We start from the raw sequence: 20157 nt of genomic DNA, 5'->3' as shown, positions 1-20157 counted from the left end.
TGCAGGTGCAGAATGACATACTGCAGGCTCAGGCTTCTTCACCTGTGACTCCTCCCTCTTTGGAACCTACAATTCTCCTAACAAATAAGTTTGATTCTGACTGCAGTCAGCTCTGCAGTTTTATGAATCAGTGTGAGCGCCTATTCCTGCTGCGCCAGCAGTTTTCCCTCACTGACCAGTCCCGGGTGGGACTCAGTGGCGGATTAATGATTTTGCCACCCCCAGGCCCTGAAATAATTGCTGCCCCCGGCGGCTGGCCCCATATGAACTTGTTTTAGTTTTTTTTAGTTTTAGTCTGTATAGCGCGATTTCGATTACCGCGCAGGACCGCACACATGGATTCAAAACGCTGCGTTCAAGCGGGGGTCCGGTGTATATCAAATATTTATTTTTTTATTTTATGTAGATACAATGAAAGAAATAAAAGTATTTGAATAGTAAGTAATTACATTTGTTTACGCCTACACCTTTGAGCAGCAAACTTATTAATTAATTCTGTATAATCCAGAGAAGTTGTTAGATCCTTTTCAATTGTCAGGAGAGAAAGGGAGTTTAATTTTTCTTCACTGATATTAGCCCTCAAGTAGTTTTTCACCCTTTTTAAAGCCGAAAATGTTCGTTCCGCTGAACAGTTTGTAGCAGGTGTGCAAACGAACATTCGGAAGGCAATATCAAGATTTGGATATACTGAATGAATGTTTTGATTTCGAAGAAGGCTGCAATATCTTATAATTGACTTCTTTTCATTTTCAGGAATTTTGACACCTTCCAAATACGATCGAAAATGTAGACACTCATTCACAAATGATTCTTCTAAATCTCCTTGGTAGCATAGCTGTAATTTTTTAGCATGAACTATTATATCTGCTGTTGAAGTATTGGTAATGTTAGAGAGAAACTGAAATCTGCTATAAATTTCTTGATACGCATTACTTCTGCGTTTCAATTCGGAACATACAAGGTCTAGTATTGTTAAAAAGGTATCTACTTTAAATTTATCTCTACCACACGTTTCCACTTCAACTTCGTCTGTCTCCTCAACTTGCAGTTTACGCTTTCTTTTTCGCTTTGTGTCAAGTTCGTAGTCTTCAATTTCAGATTTTTCTTTGGCTTTCTCTTCGTACATATCAAACAAGTCCCGTATAGAGTGAATGTATCCTATTAGTGAGTTGTAGAGTTCTACAACTGTCTGTATATCAATATAAACATTTTGCAGTTTTTGGCTAGTTATATGAAATCTTTCCAAGAGTGAGCTCCAAAATACAGCCATAAAAGCTGCCTCAAGTCGATCGAGTTTTCGCTGCAGGCCTGCAGCTTCATTACGTGTAACAGGTTTCTCAGTAGCATCTTCCTTCATTGTTTTTAAGGCTTTAATTATAGCATTCCAGTTTTCACTCAAATTATGACAAGCTTCCACTCGAGATGACCAGTGAGTCTCAGAAAGTCTTTTTATTACTTTACTGCCTGGCTTCAAATTAGATAGTAAAATGTCCCACCGGTTAGTAGAGGCAGAAAAAAATGAATAAAGATGTTGGACAGTTGAGAAAAATGAACATGCTTCTTGACAACTTTCTGCTGCACATACTCCAACCAGATTTAAAGAATGTGCAGAACAAGGCACATACACAGCATAAGGATTTATATTCTTAATTCTTGCTTGCAACCCGCTATATACACCAGACATGTTAGTGGCATTGTCGTACGACTGGCCACGGCAGTTTGCGATATCTAATCCATAACAATTCAAAGTTGAAAGTACAGCATCAGCTAACTGTTCTGATTTGTGGCCAGTATTTGGTAAAAAACAAAGAAACCTCTCTACTGGTATGCCATCATTGTTTACATATCTCAGTATAAAAGCCAATTGATCAACATGAGATATGTCGGGAGTTGAGTCAATGCTTATCGAGAAATATTTGGCTTCTTTTACTTCTTTAATAATAATTGAGATCACATTTGAAGCCATCAATTTTATAAATTCATTACATGTATAGGATGAAAGATAAGATACGTTACCTCGACCTTCATTTCCATAACGTGCAATGTGACTTGATAAAAATGGGTCGAATTCTGCGACAAGCTCAAGGGCCATCATGTAATTGCCATTATAAGGTGATCCAAATTTTTCCACCTTACCTCTAAATGCAAGTCCTCTGCTTGAAAGTTTCTTTATCACTGCTACAATCCTTTTCAACACATTTCTCCAATACATAATGTCTTCTTCCATTTGAAATTTGAAATGTATATCAATTCTTCCGGATATCTCGCCTCTCCTCACCATTGTCAGTACACACGTTTTAGGTTCAGTCGAATTTTCATGTTCACGTAGTCGAGTTGATATGTTTTTCCAGTCATGGTATCCACTCGTTGCCAGATTAGAGATCCCTCCAAATAATCAACATGGGGCACAAAACACGGCTCCTTTGCTCTCTGAATATACAAGATATTGCTGTGGCTTTACTTCACCATTTAAAAGATGTCGTTCAAACACATTTTTTGTTAGAACACGCATTTTATCAGTATATTGCCTTTTTGAGTTAGTAAAATCACTATCGATATTTTGTTTAATACCATGCGTTGATAAATATTCAATTGTAGCATCATTCAATATCCATTGGGCTGGGTCGTCACTTATGGTAGATATTCCAATATCAGATTGAATTTCTGATTGATGTGATTTGCAAATCTCTGCAGTATTGTCAAAGATATCCAGATCAACGTGATTCCCGGTAGTCTCTGATACACTAGTATTTGGAACATTTTCTTCAACACTAACCGCAGCTGGAATTTCTTCATTAGTTTTAATATGTACTTTATACACATCAATATTTTCACTTTTTACTTCACTACTTCTTTCAACTTTTTTTTCTGTCTCACTGTCGGCACTAACTGATACAACAAAGGAATCAATTTTGCGCATTTTTGCTATCATTTCATTTTCCCTTTCTTTCTTCTGTATAGCATTTTTTTTTAACTGAACACTGCTTAATTTCTTCCTTCCAGTCATATTGTTAATTAACGGTTAGGATTGTGGTGATTCCAGTCCAGAGTATGTTGCTTACTAAATGGTGTCTCCATCGCGCCATCATTGGTGGTTTCAATACGCGCTATCATGATTGGTAGAATCGCAGCGCGCGATGCCGCAAGTACAAAAATGCTGGGCTGCTATTTTAAATTTGCCACCCCTGAAAATTTGCCGCCCTAGGCCTAGGCCTTGTTGGCCTAGGCGATGATACGCCACTGGTGGGACTTACCATTAGCCTGCTGACCAAGGAGTCATTGGCTTGGTCCTCCGTACTCCAGGAAAAGTAGCCCTCTCCTGAACCAGTTTGAGGACTTTGTTGAAGTCATCATGGAACTATTTGTTGATGACCCGAGCCATGTTCACAGCCAAGGCTGCACTCCAGATCTTGCCGCAGAAACACTGGCCAGTTCTAATTATGCTGCAGAGTTTCAGCATTTGGTAGCTGATACCACATGGAGTGAGGCTCTGCAGTGCTACCTCTTCCAATCTGGCCTCGAAAATGAGACCAAAGATGAACCTGCATGCATAGAGCCACCGGCTGGCCTGGATGCCTTGATTGAGCTCAGTATTAAGATTGACTTTCTTTCTGGGCAGTATTCCATCAGGCAGTCCCAACCCTCACTGGTCTTGCCAGGTCCTGTCTGCCAGCACCTGGTGTCCTCATCCAGCTGGAACCCATGCAGCTCTGTCAAGCTTAGCTGTGTCTCTCCAACACAGATTAAAACTGGCTTACAGTATCAGGCCTATGCCTGTATTGCATTGAACTGGGATACTTTCCATCAAGCTGCCCTGGAAAAGTCCAGTCTATATTTCTGCTCAGGAAGTGGCAAACTCCAGCCCCAACACAGGGGTCTGAGGTGGGTTGGCATTTTTCTCCTCTCTCCAGTACTTAATGTGAACTACCAGGCATTAAATATGGTTACTACTCAGGACCATTACCCTTTATTAATGAGCTCTTTCAAAGACTGCACTCTGCCAGGGTCATCAGCAATCTGGACTTTCACAGAGCCTATAATCTAGTTCAGATGGAAGGAGGAGGCAAGTGGAAGACCATTTTCTGTACCAGGTATGGGCATTTCAAATACCTGGTCATGCCTTTCAGCCCATACAATGCCCTGGTAACCTTTCAGCAATTCATGAATGATATCTTCCAAGGCATGTTGAACAAATTTGTGGTCATTTACCTTGATAGCCTCATTTTTTTTTCTGAGGATCAGGATCCTCATGAACAAACACGAGCCACCTTTTAGACTCTGGCAAAAGCACCTATACACAAAGCTTGAGAAAAGTAAGTTTGACTAGAACACAGTTGAATTCCTATGGTACTAAGGGACTTCTCAAGGGACTAACCATGGACCCACGCAAGATGGCAGGGAGCCCTCGAAGGACATAGGAGGGTAAAGCGTTTCCTGTGTTTCATCAGTTTTTACCAGTGTTTCATCAAAGAATTTCCTAGCATGGTTGCACCTATGATGGCACTCCTGTGAAAAGGAACATAGTTCTTTTGGTCTTTGGAAGCTCAGTCTGCCTTTGATCAGCTGAAGAGGGCATCACCACGGTGCCCATTCTTATCCGCTGAAGTATTTATTATGGAAGCTGACATAACAAACTTTGCCATAGGCAAGGTGTTGTCCTGGTCAGTGGGCTCCCACAGTCAATTTCACCCTTTTACTCCTGAAAACTGACCTCAGTGGAAAAGATTACAGTATCTGGGACAAGGAGTTATTGGCAATCAAGGCAGTATTCAAGGAATAGCATCACCTGCTGGAGGCACCTTGGGTCCCAGTCCAGGTTCTCACTGACTCCGGATGACCAGACACCTCAATCAATGTCAGATCTGCTAGTCTCTCGCTTTTGCTTGATTTGATTTTTATTGTAACCTATCACCTGGGGGGCTAGAAATGGAAAAGCAGATTCTCTGTCACACAAAGAAGAGTACAGTGAGCCTAGAGAAGAACTTCTCTCCTTCTCTAAAGGCATCCACCTCTGTCAATGGGTCAATCAACAGCAATCTAATGTCCATCCATCCATTCTCAGCTGCCCCACAATCCCTTCACAATCCAGCTCCTCCAGACCCTGGATAATCCAGCTATCTAATCCAGCTCTGAATTTAGGCTAGAGGATGGCCTCCTCTATTACAAGGATCATATTTATATTCTAGAGGGTCAACCTAGACTCTAGGTCCTGAAATTATGCCATGATATGCCACTCGCTGGTCACTTTGCCCAGTCTAAGACATGGGACCTGATATCGTGGAGTTTATGGTATCCTGGCCTACATGAATGCAACAAGGAGTATGTAAAATCCTGCAACATTTGCTTCTGAAACAAGACCCTTTGCTTGAAACTGCTTGGCCTTCTCAAGCCTTTATCCATTTCCTCCTCTACCCTGGTCTACTGTATCAATGGATTTTATTGTGGATCTGCCTCACTCTCATGGGCACAGGGTGATACTAGTCATAGTTGATCTCCTAATTAATATGGCACATTTTGTTCCATGCTGCACCATCCCTACCACCCCAGAAATAACACACCTCTTTCTGTAGAATATCTTCTGCTGCTATGGGCTACCAACTGGCATTGTATCAAACTACAGACTCAACTTTCTCTCACATTTTTGGTGGGAGTTTCTGTGGCTTCTTGGCTTAGAGTCCATCCTATCATCTGCCTACTACTCAGAGACTAATAGGCAAACACAACAAGTCATCCAGGTTCTAGATCAGAACCTACACTGTTTCTTGAATGACCACCAAGACAACTGGTTTTCTCTGCTCCACTAGGCAGAATTTGCCTATAAAAATGCAACCCACACCTCAAACAACAAAGCTCATTGTTTGTGAGCTATGGTTCTGATCTTCAGTTCCATCCTGACATACCCACCCACTCCCTGGTACCTGCAGCCACAGACTGGGCTGCCCAGCTGTACCAAGTACAATTAAGATCCACATGGGAAAATTGCACATACAATGTACCCTAGGCCATTAGACTGCCCCCAGCCCAGCTGGAGGGAGGCAGGTGAAGAAGATACAGTTTAGCTCTCTACCTGGAACCTCAATTTGACCTGCCCATCAGCCAAACTTGATCACCAGTACCTGGGCCCACTCAAGATCTTGGAACATCTCTACCCTCTAGCCTTCAAGTGGCAACTACTTGCTTTGCTCAAGATCTATTCAGTGTTTCACATTTCCCCACTTAAGTCCCATACTAAGAATATATTGCTCAATCACTGCTGCCCCAGTACCACCACCCATAACCCTGGGGGCAATAAGAATGCTTTCTCAGACAAATCCTTGACTCCCAATTTGTTAGGAGAAAACACCAGTACCTAATGGACTGGGAGGGTTATGGTCCAGATGAGCAATCTTGGAAACAAATTGAAAACATCCACCCCCTGGATCTACTACAGGATTTCCATTGGGCTTATCCTGAGAAACTAGGCCCTAGGACATGCCTTCAAAGGATGTGGGGTGGGTACTGTCTGCAGTGAGGTCCTGCAGCTGGGTCTGGGATCAGCTAGCTAACTACAGCTGAGATCCCTAATTGGCCAGATCACCTGATTGGCTGAGCAGTGTTGCCAGGACTTAAACCCAGCAATAGTACTTGGCCAGTGGCTGCTCAGTGTTTATACCTGCAACTGCTCTTGTGCCTTTCTTGTTTCAGGCTTGCTTCTGCCCTGCTCGGTTCTTGACTCCTACTTTGACCTGCAGGCCTGTCCACCCCTGCACTGACCACCCATGCCCCAGTCCATGACAATGGAAGGGTTAGATTTACCTGTGCCCTATCCCTTGAAGGGTAAAACTCCAGTTTTAAACTTGTCCTTGGTCTGGGAGTGAACCCAAGCTAGTTCTGGGCAGCCTTGGAGTCCTGGTCGTATGCCATGCCAGGGTTACTAAAGACAAGGATAAAAGTCTCCCTGCCTTGTTCTCAAAGTTTTTGAGACATGACAGGAACCCATCTGGCCTTTCAGAATTTCCTCTCCCTCTCTCTTAGCATTGCTAGTACAACCAACCAACCAATCCCCCAGTCAACTGGTGGATTCCCTCAGTTAGCTATTATGACTGTGATATCCAGTTGCTACTCTTCGCCATCTCTCCCTACCACCACCAAGCTGACTCCTTAAAGAAGGAAGATGCACAAATAAGGGCTTTATTTACTGACTGCAGTTCTGTCTAGTAGCTGGGAGACTATTGGCTCTGTCAACACTGTTCTGGCCTGTGCATCAGCACAGTGACACCCATATTTTCTTCATCCAGGAAAATGAGGCATTGTATGCAAAACACACAAGATGAACACAATTTCAAGTAAGAAAAGTTTGGGGGTTTTGTTGGTTTTATTCTTTCTGAATTTACCAAAGCTGTTTAGAATAAAGCATCTAACACCAACCCTTTTCCAGCATGAGGCATCTAAACTCAGTAGGCATTCACATGGGTCTACATAAACTTTGTCAATAAGATTTACAAGCCAAGCCAAAAGATGTCTGGAAAGAGGTATTTGTAATGCTCAACTAACAGTGATCTGATTAGCTAACCATTCTTGACGGTTAGCCACTCCATCAAGCCTAAGTGTTCCCTAGTTATGCCATGCTTACCAAAGTATTTGCTTAATTGATGCAATCCAGTGCAGCTGCAGGGTCCAGAAAAAGTAAAAGCGCTGAGTAAAAAGCTAAATTGTACTATAAAATAAGAACCATTTTAAGCTGAAAGCACTTTTACACCTTCATTGCATTATTGATATTAATTATGTTAAAAAATAGGCCGACTGTTATGTTAACATTGAAGTACTTACCACTCAGGTCATTAAAATCAAGAAATTAAAGTTGCTACCACTCTTATTGAAAATCCTGCTATATATATTTTTTGGTATGTCATGTACTGACAGTGTAAAAAGTTTCAGGTCATTTTACCTTTTATAAAAATTCTGCCTTACAAAATTAACAATTTTGAGCAGCTTCTTTTGGAAATTAATTATTTTTAAGTGTAAGGAATCTTAGTTTTGTACTAATGGCTTGGTGGTTTTTTGCTTGTTTGTTTTGTTTATTTATTTATTTATTTTTGTCATTCAATTTTCCCCTTTGGGTTTGTTAAGAAATAAAACTAGAAAAATAAAGGGCTCCAGGGCTATGTGATTTTGAAAGTTTACACTTTTCACCAATGAAACTTGGAAGCTCCTTGATTCAAGGCCTATTCTAAATGTATCAGCTCTCTCTCTCCTCTGTAGAATTTATGAGCTCTGAAGACTTCTGTCCCCAGCAAATATTACAGAATTTTCCTTAATTGAGTTTTCATGATGATGAGGATTGTCCTGTAAATAAGAGTTTTGGGTCTCAACAAGCCAGGCAATTAATAATTGACCCTGTAAATTGGTCAAATCCCTGATACACTGTCTGGGTTTTGCTCATTTTTATTTTTATGCAAATATTTGGTTATTGTCCTTTCCCCTAATAAAAGGTATCTGAGGTTTCATAATCCCAAGGAGTCCTGTTGTTTGCGAGTGGGAAAGAAACAGTTGTAAAGGTGACTGGGGTATTTAAATTACTAAAATCTGGGAGAAGATAAGGTTGTAGGTAGGGGCTTGAGCCATGTGTTTTATTTATTTTGGAAAGCGTCTCCTAGGCATATTATTGAATTCTGCCTTCGTTACTGCCAGTGACTCCTGGCAAAAGGGTTGCATGTTTATAACTTTAAATAATACTGTACTGAACCACATCTCTAAAAAGTTGTTTTTTAAACTGAATTCAAACTGAACTCAAAGCTGATGGTAAAAATCGTGACGTTTCATGCATATTGTTTCTCAATTCCTTCTATATTAAATATGTTGAGATCTGAGAGTCAAGCTGCATTGTCTTTTTCACTTAGGCTCTGCAAGTCAAATTAGGCCTTGTGACCCTGTTACAAACCTATTACTTTCATCAATGTTTCACAGATGTAACCTGCAATTTTACAAACAATTTCTGTTGATGGTGATTAAGAAAAATAACTTAGCTCATTGAGTCTTACCACTGGTGGCTCTGCAGTGCAAACAGGAGCAAAAATCATTAAACACTTATTTTTGTTAAAATAAGCAAGTGTATCCCTGAATATGCACTGTGGATAGATCTATTGGGTAAGAATGTACCATTTTACATGGACACTGTTGAGACTAGAACATAATTTTGGGACAGAACCTCCGTTGGTGTCAATAGCTCCATTGAAGTCAGCTAGAAGTCAACAAGACTACAATAAAAGCTACATTGATTTACACCAGCTGAAAATCTGGCCCAAGTCTCAACAAGATCTACAAAACAAGATAAGTTTGAAGTTTCATTTATACAGTGTTTTGGAAACAACCAAGTGGGGAAAAAGAAGTTAAGTTCATTTATTTAGACTTCCATCGTTCAAAAATGCTTCAACCAATTTCAGTTACAGTTTCAAGATATCTTCATCTGTTGTCTGAGACCTAATATGGAAAACTTCTGTGTCAAAGAAGCTTATGTTAGAAAGAGAGGTAAAAAGGAAGTAGGAACTCATCCATTGTTGTAATGGCCACTTCTGATTTTCACTGTAATATAGAAGCTGAGAGAAATTAATCTGTTTAGTTTCAAAATCATCCAGCCACAATGTTCAAACTATATGCAAACTTAAAAAATTGCTATAACACATTTTGAAATAAAATATTTGTATAATTCCATCAGTACTGATCTGCCAAGACCCAGGTTCTGTGCTACTCCTGATATGGCTGATGTCAACTTTAGTACCTAAAGTGCCATACAGAATGCAGGGTACTACAAAGTAGCACCCTGTACTGCTTATGTTTTATGCCAGCAATACTTGTATGGTAAACACATATCATTAAACCCAGGTCTGTGCAAGTGAAGTTTTTTTGTTAACTTTTAATTTCAATTATTTGTAATTTTGCAAAGTTATTTTACTTCATGTCAATCAAACAATTGTTTCTATTAAGAGGAAAACATCATTTGAAATTCATAGTTTTAAAAAATAGATTGCCCATCCAATGGTAATAAATTAAGTCTAGATCATTTCATTGCAATGGAGAAGGTATTTTAATTATATTTTTTTATTTAGGATTTTTTAAAATATGACAGGGTTTTTAACAATGTGTTAATGTATGCAAGTGACAACTCATTCTTTCATCTGAGTGTCAATACATTCCAATTCAGATGTTTGCCTTGCAGCCATTTGGTGTCACCTAAGCTTCTCTCATGGTGATGACATCCTAATATGAAAAGAGACACCATGGTGGCATGAAAGCAGGACTGCCACAATACATTTGTTTAGCTCTTTTTCCTCTGCTGTCTCAAGGCCTCCTTCACAAATCTGATACTATATGCAAATTGGACCATCACAACATTGAGTGGAAGCAAATTGCACCCTAAATGTAAATGAAGAGAATACGAGTGTACTTTTGACTATGTGCTCAGAATTCCAAATCGTCACTAGTGGGAATTACAGGGCAACAATCTGAAGGGATTCTCTTTCAGTCCTGCATCTCTGCTTCAGCTGTATTCATCACAGATGCAGACCTCTGGAAGTGGGAGTTTATATCTGAGAACCTAGAGTTTAGAAGCAAAAATCCAAGTAAATGGGCTAGAGCTGTCAGCCCTCATATGGGCTCTAATGGATTTTTCTCCTTTACTCAAAGGCCTCATTGTACAAGTGCTCAGACACAATAATACAATGTTGCACCTCAAGCTGGACAAGCAAAAGATCTGTCCTGTTATCCTACAGCTTTGATGTCAGTGCCTGAAGGCATTATTTCAACAGGGATATAATGATATCCATGGCCTTTCTCCATAATCTTTCCATCCGAGAAATCTGCAGGGCTGCTACTGGGAGATGTGTTCACATTTTAACACAGCACTTCTCTCTTGGCTGGGCATCTCTATCTTATGCTCTCTGTCACAAAGCAATTCTGCAAGCCTTGTTTCATTAGAATTCTTCAGCTCATCGACCTGCAGGTTGTACTGCTCACAAGACTCCCACAAATAAGAATGTGCAGAGGCCATCTTGAAGTAGAAAGAAAGGTTATTTATCTGTAAGTGTAATTCTTTGGGTGTTGCCTCATCATATTCATACTACCCACCCTCTCCCTTTGAATTCTAATCTCTTAAGGAGTCTGGACTTCAGCACTAGGGACTAAGGCAGAGGGGAAGGCCTGGATGATTTTGTTAACCTTGCCTCCAACCATTCAGCACTGTGAGGGGTGACTTTTCATCCTGACCCACACTGCTTCTCTAGATGGTTCCCAAAAGTTCAACTGCATAGCCTACAAACATGAAAACAACCAAAATCACTAAAAAGCATGAACTTCATAAAGACACTGGATTTATGGCTCATTACAACTACCTGTAACCCACTAACCATCCTTTGTTCTACAACTGCACAGGGTGTTAAGTGCCCCTTCATCTTGAATGGTCTCTTGCAACACATGATCACTCCTTATCTGTTCCATCTTATATTTAACTGTGACACTGACTTGAAGAACAGCTCTAAACCTATCTCTCTCACCAGCAGAAGTTGGTCCAATAAAAGATATTACTTCACCCACCTTGTTGCTCTACCGTGAATAATACATAGAGGCAATGGTCTCAACTAACCATAGTTACTGTAAAGAAGCCTTTTCTTTTTGTTTGAAATTTTTTGGAAATGTTGAGTAGGAAGGCCCGCTCGGTACTGCCAACCTTTGTGTTTTTATTGTGGTGCACTGTCAGCAATGCAAGAATAAATTTTGTTTAAAATTCAATATTTTCTTGATACATTAGATACTTGGTGGGTTATGTCAGAGCTCACAATTTGACTCAGTCTTGTACCATGTGTGGAAATATTAGACACTGTGACTACACATGCCTGGATGTGCTCAAAGACAATCCATGGTACTACATTCCCTGCCAGGGAAAGGTATTTGAAACTTTGTTGAAGGACTAACACTAAGACATCAAGACCCCAATCTGGGGATATTGGTCCCTGGAGGTGGGCCAAAGTCAATGAGTTTTCTGCTTAGGAGCCAATGGGGGGATGGTACAAATACAATTAGTGGTGCTAGAGCTTCTTAGTCTGAGAACATAGCTGGCCCTATTTAAAAGGGCTCTGTGCTGGGGGGGGGAGGGGCTGACCATAATACCAGGAAAGATGAACTTACAAGAAGAAACAGCAGCATTGACTCTGCCCAGTCTGAAACACTGCCAAGCCTTGGACTCACAGTAGCTTCCTCTCAAGATGACCTGGACTAGATGCCCTCTAACCCCTGCAGGGAAACGGGGCAGGAGGAGGCTTGGAGCTAAGATTTCAGACACTCCAGCCAGATGTGAACAGCTGGGGAATGCCCCCACTGGCAATCAAGGGAAGGTGTGGTGAACTGAGACACTCCCTGTGATGGGTTGGATCTAGCATAAAACATATTCTAGTTATGTCATACTTACACTCATAAGCATATTTCTATAAAGCATTATGGAGTGCAATGTCACACCCCCTAAAAACACACAGGCCCCCACATGGTCCATGGAGGGCAGAGTGTAAGGGGAGGGACTTAGAGGACTGGAGGTGAAGTGGGAAGATCAGGGGAACTGCAGATTTAATGGGGGCTCTGGGTGGGCTGGAGGAGAGTTGTGGGGATGCAGAAGGGCGGTGGGGGAACGACAGGGCCGGCTCCAGGCACCAGCTTAACAAGCAGGTGCTTGGGGAGGCCAAGGGAGAGGGGCGGCACCTGCGGCAATTCGGGGGGCGGCAGAAATGCTGGAGCACCCCAAGTCCCACAGAAGGGTGTCAGACAAGAGGTCTCAGCCTGGGAGTATGTCCTCAAGTCCCAGAGCTAGAAATAGTGACTAAACTCTACCCAAACCCGGATGACTTGGAAGAACGTGGGACCTAGTGATTGGGTCCTCTCACAACAGACTATGTCTATACAGTTGTAACACTTGGTCAAATTGATTCAAACTGATTTTCTTTGCTGTGTCTTCTGCAATCAATTAAGTCAAATATGGCTTTCTAATTAGTGGAATCTCTTTAATCAATCTGAACAATAGTAATAATCAAGTTAACATTGTGAAAAGGTCTGTGTTTCAAGCTGTGTCCTGCCCCAACTCATATCTGGGTTCTAGCAGTTGAAGTGTGAACACCAAGGGAGGAGAAACTGCTTCTGTAGTTGGATAGCCATTCACAGTCTTTGTTTAATCCTGATCTGATGGTGTCAAATTTGCAAATGAACTGGAGCTCAGCAGTTTCTCTTTGGAGTCTGATGAAGTGGGCATTCACGAAAGCTTATGCTCCAATACTTCTGTTAGTCTTAAAGGTGCCACAGGACCCTCTGTTGCTTCTGACAAGTCTTGTGCACTCTGCCACTGAGAATGGGCCAAACCAGTGCAGAAACAACCCACAAGCATCACAGTTCTCAAAACTCCATGCAGTGCAATTTAATCTGATAAACTACCATAGCAAAGTCCATTATCTTTAAGTTATAAAAACAAAAGTGAAATCATTGCATTTGTATTGTCCCTGATATTTCTTTAGTGTTTCAGCAGTTGGGCACTGATTTAATTTTTGTTTCACTAGGCGGACAGGAACTCCACATAGATTTAACTTAGAAAACAAGAAGAAAAGGATGAAAAATATTATATTCTTGATCTGAAGGTTCTGTAGTGGCCAGGCACTTTTCATATTGCCATTTTCAATAAATTGCTCTGACAGAAAAGGTCACATAGCTTTATGTTGGAAAATAAAGGATAAAATAGGAAAGAAGAAATATAATTGTTTTGGTTGAAAAGTTCAGCAGGCTCTAGACACATTGGGCAGTTTGGACACCATCATAAGCTGCAATGACAGCAAAGTCAATTGGGCACTGCAACTGATTTAATTTCCTTTGCACTGGACTGACAGCAAAGTCAGCTCATTTTAAAAGGACATTGTCAGTGCATTTTCAATAATCTTTAATATCATTTGTTTATCATAATCACTTGGAAGGTTGACACTGGAGCACCATTGGCTTATCAAAATATGTTCTCCTCCATAGCACGCATACTCACAGTGATTATTGTAGGCTTGCTATTGATTTTGCAAACAGTTACAGTGCAGGGTACTGTGAAAGAAAGGTCAAGTTTTGAAGCAGAATGGATGGGTGGTTTAATAAATAAAATAGATGAAAGATTTTTGTAGAGTTTGGAAGTTTTCTAGTGTCCAGATATGACCCCTTGATGTAACTGGCTGAGGGCACAGGAGGTGAATAGAATTTTACAGGGATCCTCTGGGTTGGATATATGCATAATAGTTCACTCTAGGGTGGCATATGAGGTCTCTACTGAAAGCCAGTAGCACACTGATGGTCATGATCATTGGAAAATGTATGTAGAGATAATGTTTAAGGAGTTATGTATCTATATAAAAATATATTCTTAAGGTCTTGGAGTTAAGACAGGTCACCAGGAGGTGACATACCACAGAAATGTTCCTTTCAGGCAGGCGGTAGAAAATACCAGTCTCCCTGACTGGTCATTTGTGTAGAGTGCCTCATAATGTATGCCTATTTGCATACAGAGCAGGGCAGAATGAAATATTGCAAAATCTACCAGACATGAAATTTACAGGATGAAATAAACAGGTGTTCTGTTTATGAATAAAAAACAAAGATTGTTCTGGTCTATCTTGGGCTGCAAAGAAACACATAGAATCCTTTACCTAGCAGGCAAACTGACAGTGTTCTTATCTTATAAAAGAGGGTCACAGCCAAGCTTGGCTGTAAAATGCAGCAAAGATTTTGGGTGAGTAATACTCTACGAGACATGAGAGTATCTTTTTTTATTAAGTCTAGGCTCTAGAATGTGTGTTATGACTTTATGTGTAACCATTTGTTTCCAAACTTTTACTTGCTACTACTGTACTTGAATTTCTGTGCTTTATTAAATAAATTTACATTTGATTTCACTATAAACATATATAAGTTCTGGATGTTAAGTACAGCAGTGATCTGAGGTAGAATTGGTAAGCTGTTGGGTACCGTTTCTTTGGAAGCAATGAATCTCTAAATACTGCAAATGTCCAGTGGACCAGAGGCTGGTCTGATGGCTCAAGGGTTGGAGTGTGCCAACCACTAACATGTAAAGTAATAGCAGGGCTTTCAAGGTCTAGAGGGGAGTGCTTGTGTTGCCTATAGTTGGTAGAGTTGGGGCGCTGACCATGGCAGGCACAGAAATGGTTTCCTCATGCTAAGGGAAGGTGGTAGCGAGGTGCCTCACAACCTGGTGTACCCCTTGGATGCATCACACCAGGCACATTCGAAACTTTGTCAAATAAGTTCATTTTACTTCATTGTCACAATCTTCAATGATACCAAAGAAATCACATGTTTTTAATACATAGTAAAGAGGAAATATCACTGTCAGAAAGTTGCATATTCATTTCCACAACTACAGCACAAGGACCTAAAACTTTAGTTCATCTCAATCTAACATTATAACCCCTTTTATTTTCTTTAAACTTTCCTTTTGTTGCATTTTTCCCCACAGGCATCCCTATTACGTAAACAAAAAAGTTAAATTAACATAAAATCAGCTACAAATTTTCTTAAGCAACCGCAGAACCAAATGCTCAAGGTAGATTCTTTTCCACCAGTGTACTTGTATTTTAAGTGCAAAATAGATAAAAGTAATGAAATAGCATTTCTTTAAGGTAATGGCTTCCAGGCTGCCAGTACAGCATTAAACACACACAGCTAGATTCAGTCCTCAGTTCTTTTCCTTCCGCTCCCATGGAAGTCAATGAGAGATGAAGGAACTAATTGGTGATGAAGAACAGGAAAAGATGGGGGCGGGGGAGTGTTTGAAGCTTGTTGAAAATAACTCCTGGTTTGATCATGAAACAAAGTACCATGTAAGTTGAAGCTTCAATTATACTGAGTATATCTCCTTCTCCAGAAGCAACAACAGGTCTGCTGTCTCTAAGTAGGTTGTGTAAGTCATAAATTGGACCCTATAGCAATGTACTTATTCACAAACTCTAAAACCAACATTCTTTGATTATGAAATGACAGCCATCATCATATGAGAGAATTGGAACCTATTAAAAAGATGTTCCCCCTTCCTTTAATTGTATTTTGTTAGTGATGTTGCCAGTTTAATTAGTCTAGGAAACGGGAAGAATTTTTTACTTCAAAAGAAAACTAAATACTAAACCTATGCATTAAAGTAAATGTTCATGGCCTGATTGAAATGCAGGAAAAAAATTAGGAAATTCAGAGTCAAACTTCTATAAATGATTCTATATCACTTTGACCTGTTTAGATACTACAACTGCCGAGGTTTCATTACTCTTTGTGATGTGATAGATTCTGTATATTGCCATATTTTTAACAGCCAAACTGCGAGTCATGCACAGAAAAATATAAATTTTCTTTGCCGTAGTTGGTTTATATTAAAACTTTAATGTTGATTTAGGGGAGTTATCCCTATCTTTCCATTCGATCTTTCTATTTCAAGATAAGAATAGTCTATATGGAAATAGAAAGGTAAAATAGATAAACATAACTCTGATAAATCACATTAAGAGACAAACTTACATTGACAATAACAAGGAAATTACACTCTTTTCCTATTTCTATATATATTAATCTTGAGGACTAAGTGTGTTACTGGATTAATACACTACTTTTATTTTTATTTTGGCACCTCTGGAGACTAAATTCTTGCTTAGATTTATAATGAAAATGAGTTTGGTGCTTCATCTAAGTTCCTGATAGGCATTTGACCATGTCCCAAAACCTCTATTCAGATTACAGAGACACTCAGACACTACAATAATGGAGGCCATATACATATCTAACATGTGTAGATGGATAATTGAACTGAAATTGCCAGTATCTACTCAAACTTCCAAGTCTGTAACACTGGTGGAGAGTTGCCGGGATTCAGACTTATTTTACAATAGCAAATCTATTTGACAGAAACCTGGATTGCATGTGTCCATACCACATCTGAATCTAGCCTGTGCTATGTCTGTCTTTATTGCTACCAAATCTCTTACTCTCATGACCTGAATAGCCTGAATTGTATAGTGCTTATGAAAGCATTTTGCTGCAGTGGGATTTCTGCTTCCATGAGATCCCCTGGATGGGGATAATTTTATTTTTACATAACTTACTCATTTTAATCAACAAACTTTAAAAAAAATTACTTGATCACAAAATAGACCATGTATAAGGGACCTGAGAAGCAGGTGTATTAATCTTTTAACATAAATTAATGGGGGGAAATATCATTTACCATTGCAACGCTTAGGTCTTCAAACTAGTGCATCTAGAGTGAAGGTGGTCCATTGACCCTACTCTTCAAAGCCCGTTGGACCAGTGGGAGACTTTATAATGACTTAATGGACTTTGGATCAGACACAGGGTGTTTCATTCTATTCCTTTTTTCCAGGTGCTAAACCACAGTGGCAAAAATCTAAAAATACTTTACTTTTCCATGTAAACAATTATAGCTGCTATTACAAGAATGCTATGCAATCCCAAACAGAAGGGCAGATGATCAATGCAATCAGGAATGGAAGAGGTAGTGGCCTGTGCAAACTGGACAGGGAGGTTTATAAAGCAATATCTCTTAAGATGTGGTCCATATTATGAAAATGTTTGAGAACCCCTGAGTATAATGAAAGGCCATATTATAAGTGATATGGGCGAGTAGGTTACAGTTAGAGCTGCAATGAGCCATTTCTTGGCTCTTGTGCCAATTGTTATGAAGTGGGGTTGAATTCTAAGGGCTGTTAATTTTAGCAGGTTTCACTGTTCTTTTTATTTTATATATAATCTCTCAAATTATCTTATCTACACAAGGAAGCTATTGTGAAATAAGTGAATTCAAAGCACCATAGCTATTCCACGCTATGTCCTCATGTGCACACTCATTTCATGCTGAGTGCCTTTGTGTGTGTTAGTTTAATGGATTAAATTAGGATAATAAATAATTATTTGAGCGGCTTGTCTCAGACTTTTTACAATATGGAGTTGGCAATAATGCACACTAAAACATTAAGGATAAACTTAATTGTACTGGTAACATTAGTCTAATGTTTTTTCAATCTGTTGTAAGACCTTGATCTTTGTGACCATGTGTGAGGAAAGGAGAATAGGGGGTCCATGAAACTTTTCCATTCCCACCTGTCCTAGCAGGATCTTTGAAATTCTTTGTAGACAGCAGTGTGGGGCACCAGGTGGTCAGGAGCATGTTACGCAGCTGGCTACATAATTCAGTGTGAATTACAATGGAGGGGATAGGAACTGAGAATTTTAATATGTAAAACAGAAACTGCAGTGAGCAGGTGGTCATAAGTACAGGTTTTACCGTATATGATATAGTAATTGTCATGTGATAATGGTATAGCATCAGAGTTGTGTTTGTCCAACATTGAGCAAGGATAACAGTTTTATCCCTAAAGCTGCAGGACTCTCTCACTCTGCTTCAGTTTGGAGCTTCTCTCAAAGCCTTTTCACCTGACTAGTTTCCTGTTACAGATTTAAAGAAAATCTACACACATCCTCTCAGTAAGGAAGAGTTATTGTGCCAAATTCTGCTGCTCCGCTGACATCAATGGAGATGCGAAGGTGTGACTAAGAATAATTTGGCTCAAAATGATATTGTGAAAAATAATTCCACATGTATTCTAAATTAGAGAGCAACTGAAATAAAGGAGTTTGAGAAATAAATGGCTTCTATATTATATGTATATTCATAAGTGTTTGGATACTGTTAATTCAAAAGGATCACTTAATTTGAGAAGACACTAATTTAGCTATTTGTGTCACAGCCCTTTAACCTCATCTCAGAATGATGCAACCTCTGTGTAAGTTTCTTTTTTGGACAAACTAATTTAGCTGTCCAGGCTCTATTCCTTTTGGGGAACACACTTAAAATATGAAAAAATCAAATGTGTTCTTAAAATCAATTTAATCTAATCTGGGACCACAAACACTAATATGCAGTAAGCATAACCATGTGCCTATTACTGCATGCCATAATTCCAAGGCAGAGTCAAGATTGTCTAGGTGCCGTAACTGTGAATTTCCACACCTTAACATGTTTGGATTTCTTTAAAGTTTAACACCAACTCTGAGTTTCCTGGTTTATAATGCTGCTTTTTTGGGATAGTAGCTAAGTCCCGTTAATATATAATTTACCCTAAATTATAAATGTATATATTCACCCCTAACGTAGTTTTATTATTTTTGTTTGGGGAAACATAGGTGAGCTATAAATAGGCACATTCCTATGCTTCAGTAGCTTTTTGAAGCTGAAGAGTTCATTTTGCTACCCAGGAGCACATAGGACCTGATCTTGAGCCTAGTGAAGTCAGTAGAACTCTTGTCTCCAACTTCAATAGATGTAAGATCAAGCACATGGACTATAACCTTTACTTAATGTATTTTCATGCATATTAATTCTCTCGCACTTACTCCATTACTTGATTCAAGTAAGCCCAGAAAATCTTCCCCCTCCACCAGCACCCTGTTTCAAAGAATCTGGTGAGTTCAATGGAAAGCCTATTAATCTTATTCAGTAAAGAATTTCTATTAAAAGAAAATATCTATTATGCCAAAGGAGAACTTATGAATATATGGTAATTGCTCATCCTTACTGAACTGAATTTTATAACTTGGCAGCTGCCTGCATGGAATTCCTGCTGATATTCTGCTCTTGGAAGGATTCCCTTTTCTTTCTTCTTAAATTTATTTTATTGCTTTTGGAAAGAATGTAGATGTTAAAAAGATTCCTTGCTTCCAAAGAAGGTAAAGAGAGAAAAGAGAAGACTGGAAATGAGAGGCTAAGAGCAAACTATGGGAAAAGACATTAACTATGAGAAAACTCCTTTAGTGATTGACTAAACAGCAGAGAATGAGAGAAGTCCAAATTCATGCAAGGCAGAGAAGGGAGCTTTGATTCTCTGCTTAGCTATTGGCTACGTAAATGGGGCTGGGGCCAGCTGATTGGCTGCTAAGTGCTCTACCTTGCTATTTGAGCTTAGCCCAGGCTTGTCAAAAACCTTTGCCTGGTTAGCTGCCCTGCCTTGTCTTCCCTTAGTTGTAGATTAGGAACTGTGCCACTTACGATTCTGTAGATATGACTGTTTTGCCTATTTTAGGAGTCAGGAAGGAATTTTT

At 39.7% G+C, this 20157-nt stretch overlaps 1 protein-coding gene across 1 annotated transcript; it reads right to left on the bottom strand.

The window, feature by feature from the left end:
• Nucleotides 1-445: 445 nt before the first annotated feature.
• LOC112102074 (zinc finger MYM-type protein 1-like) lies at nt 446-2920 on the bottom strand. Its single transcript, XM_024193129.1, is given in 1 exon segment — nt 446-2920. A coding segment is annotated over 1 exon segment (2475 nt).
• Between the last annotated feature and the right edge of the window lie 17237 nt (nt 2921-20157).

Source organism: Terrapene carolina, unplaced genomic scaffold (assembly GCF_002925995.2).
Source record: "Terrapene carolina triunguis isolate 2854851 unplaced genomic scaffold, T_m_triunguis-2.0 Scaffold66, whole genome shotgun sequence".
Taxonomy (NCBI): Eukaryota; Metazoa; Chordata; order Testudines; family Emydidae; genus Terrapene; species Terrapene triunguis.
Note: the sequence above shows the minus strand (reverse complement) of the source record. Positions and strands in the feature narration are given on the sequence as shown.